The sequence below is a fragment of the Bemisia tabaci genome, chromosome 7, assembly GCF_918797505.1.
Source record: "Bemisia tabaci chromosome 7, PGI_BMITA_v3".
NCBI classification, from domain to species: domain Eukaryota; kingdom Metazoa; phylum Arthropoda; class Insecta; order Hemiptera; family Aleyrodidae; genus Bemisia; species Bemisia tabaci.
Window position 1 is genome coordinate 46,945,910 of NC_092799.1, and position 9,471 is coordinate 46,955,380.

Here is a 9,471-nt window from a genome sequence, read left to right on the forward strand (position 1 = left end):
AGCTCACGTGGATTCAAATATTTTGAGGTTAGTTAATTGGTAAACAAACACAAACTTGTTTTTTTCGTCCCACGTGTTGAGTTTGTTTCTCTGTTTCTCTGTTCTGACAATTCACTAATAATCAGAATGCTTTGTGTTTTATGTACTTAAGATAATGGTTGGTTCAACAGAAATGAATCTATCTGAATTTCGGAAAGTTTTCTCCGAGGAGTTTGGTTTCATCTCGGAAGCTTTCTCGCGCTGTCAATGGCCAAAACCTGTGGAATCAGGTAAGCCGTAGTTTTTTTAATTTAAACTCATATTTAATAATCTTTTTGAAATCTGAAGGATGATATATTCACCCTCATGAAAGAAAGTAACCGTGCATGCTCTGCTGGTTCTTCCAAGCAGTGTAGCATTTGTCGATTTGAGTGGGTGATATGGGTCGCATTTAGGAAGAAGGAACCAGCGTGATTACAGTGTTTTCAAAATTGTGCAACTTCTTATATTTTAAAACGACACATAATATGCACAGTATTAAAATTTATACACTTATTTTCCTGTAAAATTGACAATTTTTTGATGGTGCGCAAAAAAAATTTGCTGTTCCAGGAATTTTTTTTAGATAATTATGAAGAAGCAACGTTTTTACTACACTGTCGTTGCGCTGGTTCCTTTTTGCCAGATGCAATTCATATTAAGTCGGAATTATATTTTTTGATCGTTTAGTTGCCTTGACCGTCAACCGGACCCGGACCAAATAAGCAACTGAAAATGAAGGCATAATCATTCAAATTAGAAAGCAAGGTGGAGACTTCTTACATAATCATGTATATCTAAATTACATTTATTCAACAAGTGTCTCTAACCCTGACCTCATGTGGGATAATCCCTCAGTGCTGAATCAATCCATTTCTGTGGGGCCTCACAGCCCAATTTTTAATCCTGTCCTCTCCTTGGAATGCACCCAAAAGAGAACCTCTCACCTTCCTTTTAAATTGTGCAAGAGACAAATACGCATTTAAAAATTATAATGTATTTTATGCATGAAGTTACTTGCAGTTGAAAAATTCAATGCAGCAGTGCACTGACCTGCCAGAGCCTCATTTATTGTACTTAAGTACAAGAAATACCTTTCTAGCATTGTGGACACTTCTATATCATGCTTAACATTCGTTTTTTCCAGATGGAGAAGAAGAAGAAGAAGATGATGACAATGACAGTGACAATGAAGCAGGGAATGTCTCCTCGGATGAAGATGAGAAAGAGATCATCGCCACTGATTCTGAGTCGCAGGAAGGTAAGAATGAAAAATGCCAGCTACAAGGTTTTCGTTGCTACGGAATGCCAAAGAAAGTAAAAAAATTCACTGTTAACTGGAAAAGTCGCTAATGTATGCACCGCAATTTTGAGATGATTTCCTCGCAATTTTTAAAGATTTTACATACCTGCTGGATGCATCGCGCATTTTTGGCGATATTCAGATGATTCTCCCCTAATTTCTCACGTTTTCACATGCGGATCTGAAGGGACCAACTATTCGAACTCTGGAGTAGGTTTGATCATGCAAAATTGAAGGAAATTCTTAGCTTCTCGCAAATCTCAAGGTACGAACGGGTATGATTAATATAAAACTTGCACGGAATCAAAAGTTGCTTATTTTCCGCAATGTGATCGTGAAAATTGTATGATGTTGAGGTGATGTTCTTCATTAGCCCCTGGAAAATTTGCATAAGAGCCACGATTTTGAGATCATTTTCGTGCCATCTCCAGGTAATGATTTTACAAACCTCGAGTTTTTTTTGACCTCGAGAAAATTTGCTTAAGCGCCACGGTTTGAAGCGAAATTGAAGGAAAATCTTAGCTCTTGCATATCATTACGGATGTTTATGAATAGTACGCTTGCATCGATATCATAATGGCGCATTTTCTGCGATTTCGAGGTTGAAAAAATTCTAAAATACCAAAATATCTGATCTAGTCTTGGTTGTATTATACGTCTTTGGTTCTTTCTCTATGCTTCTTCCTCCGCTTGTTGTTTTCCTCATGTCTGTTTCTCTTCGAGACCTTGTCATCATGGCCAGGTAGGCTGAAATTTAAAGTGAATTAGTGAGAATGAAATCCCGCAAACTTAGTAACTTTGAAACGCTCAAGTTTCACTGAAGATGCCCAATTTTCTTAAGTATGGCGCATCTATTTCAACTTGGGTTTTTAAAGTGTCTATAAGTTTTGTTCCTTTTGCACCCAAAAGTTTTTTTTCCACACTAACTTATTTTCCCTCTGTGTAGTTTTTACTGTCCCTCGAACTTTTTCATTTTTCCAAAAGGGTGTGTTTTTACTCTCAGTGAGAATGAAAACACACCCACATCATTTCATGTAGAGATGGGAAGTTTAAGTTTGGTATAACTATTAGAAGGTAAGGGATAATTGTAACTTCCAAATTTTGGTTTTCCTGCTGTTTTACCTGTTGAGCAAGTGTGCACAGAAATTATTTTTTCTCTGGTCAGCAAGTCAGAGAATCTGTCATGAAAGGTCCAGGAAAGTCAGGGAATGTTTAGTTTCTAAACTTTTGGCCACCCCAAAAATGCAATTTAAACTTCTTGATCAAAAGTCAGGGATGAAAAATTGTATGCGGCATGTGTCCTCCACACTTCTTACTTTTTTTCCCTTTTCTGTGTTTCAGAGCCAACAAATGTAAAAAATTTTAAAGGCACTAAAAATCGAGCTGGTACAATCCAAGAATTGTTACAGAAGCACAATGAAATTCGTAAGTTTTAGCTGTATAATTTTTCTAGTTTAAATCTGCTTTTTTTTTGCCTGGGTCAGCTCCGTTTAAGAGACAACTGAACAGATAGAGTCAACATTAAAACAAGCCTTCTCCTTCATTAAAATCGGATGATTTTAATAGATGATTTTAATATGTTTTTAAAGCAATTGATAAAGAATCTTTGAATGATTTTTCCAGTGTTCAAGAAATATTTCAACTTCGATTAGTACTGGAGTTGGCTAGTTATCCTTCAAAAAAAAAAATAAAGTATCAATGCAAATTTTGAAACCTTCCAATCAAGGTACGTTGTCCGTAGTTTAGCTGTGATAATTATCTTTTATTTATCTGATCCTAATCAGTTGATTGATTTGTTAAAGGTTCCAATGATAAAAAAGAGAGTCGTAAGCGAAAACATGAAGAACCAAAAAAGAAACATAAGCAAAAAAAGAAGAGAAAGAAGGCTGCAGAAAATGTTGCAAGTACAGGAAAGTCTCCTGCTGAAGGTGGAACTCCGAAGAAGACAAATTCAACAAAAGGAGAAACAAAAAGTGCAGATGGCAATCAGGATCCAAAGCAAGAAACGGTAAACAATAAACCCCAGAAGCAAACTCGTGCTCCAATCAAACATGGTGCTGATGTGGTAGTGAATGAAGAAGGCAGTATGCTTTTCAGTAAATTAGCTTTCAGCGACTCTGTCGGGGAACTGAAACCACAGCTTGGAGGTCCGAAGCAACCGAAGCACATTTTAGGCAAACTAGAAAAAGTAAATAAACTGATCTCAAGTTTAGAAGAAAGAGGAAAGAAAGACAAGGCTCAACGACTCAAAGAAAATATGTCTTGGTCAAATGCTTTTTACAAAGCAGAAGGTGCAAAAGTAAAAGACAACACCGCCAAAGTTCAGAAGAGCGTCAAGCAGTTAGCGAAACGAAAGCGGGCAAGTGAAAGGAAGTGGAAAAAGCGGCTTGATGAAATAAAAACAAAGAAGGAGACCAAGGATAAGAAGCGAGAACAACACATCCAAAAACGAGTAGATCAGAAGAAAGAACGGAAGCTTAAAAAATTAATCAGAAGAGGGCGTTTCATCCCGGAGTTGAAGACAAAGCCCTCTTAAAAACGTTTAATTTTCCTAGATTGATTACGTTCTTTAAAATTTAAGATATTGGTTCTTAGTCAACGTTTCCAAATAAAGTCAGAGATTGAAAGTAATTTATCATGTCTAAAAAAGATGCCAACACAATTCCTTAAAAGTTGGACTCTTTAACTGAGATGAAGTATTTTGAACTGATCAATAAAAAGTAAGTTTTAGTTTATTTTTTCGATTAAGTCCTGGCTTTAACTTCAAGGATCAAACTTAGAACTGTTCTGCTGTAAAATTACATTACGAGCTTCTGAAAAGTTTGCCTAAAATCTTACCGTAGGAGGTTTAACTTGCATACCTTCTTCACATGAGTAACAAACCCACTAAAATCACATGATGTGCATTATGCTCTAATATTTCTCATTTTTTGGTTCTTAAGTGGACGATCCACTAATACCTACCCAGCACTATTCTACCATCCTGGTACTAATACCTGAACCATCATCTTTGGTCACTAATACATTAGTTCTACCTAATTTTTGAAAAGAACTGTCATTTTATTCCTCAGTTATAATTCATTCGAAATTTTACTATTCTGAATAAAATTTTTATCCAGAATACTTAGGTGTCATGTGTGTCTTAAAATTTTTCAAATTACCCCCCCCCCCCTCCCCCTCCTCAATATTTTTTGATGCCATTATCCAAAGCTGACTTTTAAAATAGCTACCTATGCATTTCTTTTGTTTGATTTCAAGAATTGAATGTTAAGGATTTTATCAGTTAGAGAAATTTTTTTGAAAGGTAAAGAAATTGAGGGAGCAGCAAGATTCTTCAATGTATGTGCGATGTTTTTAGATATACTGTAGTCAGAAAAGGGAATACATATTTTTGGGAAAAATGAGATACGACGCTTCTCCATTTGCGACGTTGCAGACTTCCTGAGAAACTGTATTTTTTCGTAGGGAAGCTGCGGTCATCATAAAACTTAAATTCTCCATGATTTTTCGTATTCGATAGCAGAAGCTTTGGTTCAAAAATTAAAGTCGTAAATTCGGATCATTTCTCATGGAAGAGATGAAATAAGAACGGAAATTTTGAAACACCGCAATGGAGATACGTGGTTTCGCATTTCAGTCGGTGCGATACGGACATCCATCAAGTTTAAATAGTTGCATCAAGTCCCCGTCACCGCCGACCAACGCGTCAGTCGATCGAATCAACTACAGGTAGTGTGAGCAGGGAGTCAAAACGCCTTCAATTTTTTGAACGCAATACGGACATCCGTCGAGGTTGTATAGTTGTATCAAGTCGCCGTAGCTAGCGCGTCCCATTGTTTATCGTTACAGACGAATATAAGTTGAGAGAGGGAAGTCATAATGCCTTTAATTTTATACATACAAATTTTTGGGCAAAATGAGAGACGACGCTTCTCCATTTGCGACGTCGCAGACTTCCTGAGAAACTTTATTTTTCGTAGGGAAGCTGCGGTCATCATAAAACTTAAATTCTCCATGATTTTTCGTATTCGATAGCAGAAGCTTTGGTTCAAAAATTAAAGTCGTAAATTCGGATCATTTCTCATGGAAGAGATGAAATAAGAACGGAAATTTTGAAACACCGCAATGGAGATACGTGGTTTCGCATTTCAGTCGGTGCGATACGGACATCCATCAAGTTTAAATAGTTGCATCATAGTCCCCGTCACCGCCGACCAACGCGTCAGTCGATCGAATCAACTACAGGTAGTGTGAGCAGGGAGTCAAAACGCCTTCAATTTTTTGAACGCAATACGGACATCCGTCGAGGTTGTATAGTTGTATCAAGGCGCCGCGCCGTAGCTTATAGCGCGTCCCATTGTTTATCGTTACAGACGAATATAAGTTGAGAGAGGAAAGTCATAATGCCTTCAATGTTATACATACATATTTTTGGGCAAAATGAGAGACGACGCTTCTCCATTTGCGACGTCGCAGACATCCTGAGAAACTTTATTTTTTCGTGGGGAAGCTGGTCATATACATACATATGAGTCGCTTTTATAGCGCTTTTTGGCGCTTTACGACGCCTAATCGCCACAAAGCTCGGTCTTCCCACAGGTCATCAGTGAGTTGACACTCCCTCACCTCACTCAACACCCCCTGTCGCCTACCTCTCACATGGTGTCCCCTACGTCTCCTCCCAGGAGGAACCCAATCAAGCATCTTTGTTGGCAGCCTCTCTTCAGTCATCCTATTGACATGACCATACCAAACAAGTGCACAACAAGCTGGTCATCATGAACTTAAATTCTCCATGATTTTTCGTATTCGATGGCAGAAGCTTTGTTTCAAAATTTAAAGTCGTAAATTCGGATTGTTTCTCATGGAAGGGATGAAATAAGAACGGAAATTTTGAAGCACCGCAATGGAGATACGTGGTTTCGCATTTCAGTCGGTGCGATACGGACATCCATCAAGTTTAAATAGTTGCATCAAGTCCCCGTCAACGCTGACCAACGCCCCAACGACCAAAATCACCTTAGGAAATTGAGTATTGCATGCCTATTAAAGTTTCTTTTTTAATTCTAATATAGAGGTTTTTCCGGACCAGTGCTCCTATTCGCCCATAGAACACCATGTATAACTCATCCGATTGTTTTGCGCCGGAAAGGAAAAAGGGAAAAATTTTCTCTGGTAATTAGTGGCTGACTCTCACTCAATTTTTGCCTCTGAATCCGAAAATGATCTTATTTTTCCTTTAAAATCTACTAAATTTTTGAAAAATAGTTTTTCAGCTCAAAAAATTCCCTCTTTTTGGGATATTGATTTTTCCGAAGGTTTTGGAAGAAAACGAGGATCATTTTCGGCTGCAGCGTCAAGAATTGAGTGGGAATAACTCCACTTGTTGTGTGAGAAATAAAATTTTCCTCTCCTCTCGGACGCATATAACAATGGGATGAGATTTATAATTTTATTTCATACCTTGAAATACGGTTGGTAAAATAAGGTTCTATTGGTAATCTCATCATTCTGTCTCTATAAAATTACCAATAATAGTGAGATGGCAAAGTTACCGATGGACCTTGGGAAAAACGCCAATAGTTTTTATCGACTGTGGTAGAATTACCGAGATAAAATGGTAAAGTTACCGGGGATTGATTACCAATAAAAGTGGTATTCTTACCTGAAAAAATCAGTAAAAATACCGGTTTTCAGGTAAGCTTACCAGTCTGTCTTTGTAACATTATACTAATAATTGATAAAAAAAAATGAGATGGTTAAGTTACCAACGGATCTCGGTATAAACGGCGGCGGCGGAATAGAAACATCTTTCATATGCGTCATTCATGCGTTAATGAAAAATTGCAATTTATTGCAATTTTATCTCTATAAAATCGCGTTCGATAGTATCGCGATTTTGTTGCAATTTATCGCGATTTTTCTCCCGATAATATTGCAATAAATCGCGACGTCGATAAAATCGCGATACATTTTATGACGCTATAAGGGCGAAAAGGATCACTTTTCCGAAAAAATATTGATGGTAAGAACAGACAGGAAACTTGAATAAGAATGCGATAAATGGCTCTTGTGTAATTTTGGCAGCTGAATCCGAGAATCGCCGTATTTTTTCTCCTATCATTCAGTCTGCATAAACTGCTACGTGCGAAGCACGTAAGGGTCGCTAGTAGTTACATAAAAATGTTCACTTGTAACACTTTCGTATGCATGCGTTATATGAAAAAATAAAAAAGAATTGTCTGTAAAAAAAAATTTACCTTATCTGGCTTTTATCATTTTTCATATATTATGGTCAGGTCTGAACTTCGATTTTTTTTTTTTTTTTTTTTTTTTTTTATTTTTTTTTTTATAATCGTTACACGTATTTTATATAAAACTACCATTTAGATAACAGATATGTGTTTTTTATACTTTTTTCAGAAAAACAAAAATTTGTTCTGCTACTAGGGATGCGGCAATGAAAACCGACGATCGCCATACGTTGTGCCTAAAAAAGTCTATGCGCCTGAAATTTTTATGTAAGCACATGGACATTCAGTGAATACGAATAGTTATACCTCGCATGATGAAAAGTCGTTCGACTAGGAAACAATTCATACATCTTCAATCAATTGGAAATACAACAATATATAGGCTTGATATAATCATATTAACCACCACTTACATCCTTGTAAAAATTGGACGTTGCATGGCATCGTATATTTAACTGATTTAGGCTCGTGAAAATCGAGAGGTTTGTTTTACCAGGTTTAATTTTCTGTAGATACAGGATGCTTTATGTGTCCGTTATACTATTGCGAAAGAAGTCAAAACAATACGAACTGAAATTTGCTGCGTATAGGTATTTTTTTGATGGGCCAAGGTGCAAACCGTTGTTTGGTGGGAAAGAGGAGAGAGAGAGAGAGAGAAAAAAAGATATCCGCTTCCGGAGTCTTCGACTTTCTGATGCAATGTTGCCGTTGAATGTAAAATATCTTACCATATATTCAGAGCCCCCCCCCCCCCCAAAAAAAAAAAAATTCAGAAAGAAAATCTTCAACGTAAATTTAAGCACTTTTTCCTCTGAAATATTATCGACGCAAGTAAAAAATTCTCTAAAAAAGTAGAAGAAAAATCCATTTTCAAGTTTTGTTTTTCAGGTGAGATAAAAAATACCATTTGACGCACGTATACAGATCGGTGTTGCCAAGTCCATTAGATGTGCAATTCTCTGTGATTGTCACACATCCTGCGTACAACATTTTTGACTTCGTAATCTTTATTCGGGGACGTTCAAGCTTTACGTACCTAACGCTGTTACTTTTATACAAAAAATAACCAAGGGAGAACAAATTATTCGGCTACATTTTGAAAAAAAAATCAAAAGGGGAAAAGGAAAATATTTCTACCATTGGACTTATTCATGCTAACAGAAACCAGAGACGGTTGGGAAAGAAAGAGTGCTAGTTAGTTAAGGGCCATAAGAATGAATGGGAATTATAGAGCACCAGTGACGTCAGCGTCGACGACGGTCGGGCATCTTTAATTCATGAGCCCTGTCATCAACGCTCTTGTCACACGCCCACGGCTCATGAGTTATACCATACTTTGGTGCTTAGTCCATTATAATTTAATATATAAATTCCCACTTTTCTATTTTGGTGAAAGGAATCACGCCCACTTTTACATTGTTTCTTATGCAGCTTTTACCAGCACACCCCATTTCTGTCCTATCCGTCTCTAGTCCTTTTAGTAGGATAAATATACTGCCAGTTATGTGATTCATTCGTAGGATGCGGACTTTTGTTTGACTCGCAATGCAAAAAAATAAAAAATTAATACATAAATAAAAAAGGATAATAAATAGAAAACATATCGTTCAGATTACGTCGTGTGCGACTTAATTATTGCCCCCTTGTGTTTACCCATAACCCAACTGAAGGAGTAGGTAACAATGTCGACACCTAAAGACAAATTGACCCATGATAGTCAAGTCATACCTCATACAGTTTCTTCCCATTTAGTTTCATTTTGTGATTGGGGGCGGAGGTTTGAGGCATTTTCAAACTTATCACTGAAGAACAATTTTGAAAAACTATCGGTTAAAATTCAACCGAATGAACTTGCAGGGGGATATTTAAAATTTATGCAGAGGATATTCAAAAAAT

General features: G+C 36.9%; 1 protein-coding gene across 1 annotated transcript; it reads left to right on the forward strand.

Annotated features, from left to right (window-relative positions):
- The first annotated feature begins 16 nt into the window (after positions 1 to 16).
- Positions 17 to 4,444, forward strand: LOC109035812 (Surfeit locus protein 6). Its single transcript, XM_019049591.2, has 4 exons — positions 17 to 269; positions 1,166 to 1,279; positions 2,663 to 2,746; positions 3,124 to 4,444. Exons 1-4 carry the CDS (start codon positions 155 to 157, stop codon positions 3,855 to 3,857), a joined length of 1,047 nt encoding a protein of 348 aa, XP_018905136.2. The 5' UTR covers positions 17 to 154; the 3' UTR covers positions 3,858 to 4,444.
- Positions 4,445 to 9,471: the final 5,027 nt, after the last annotated feature.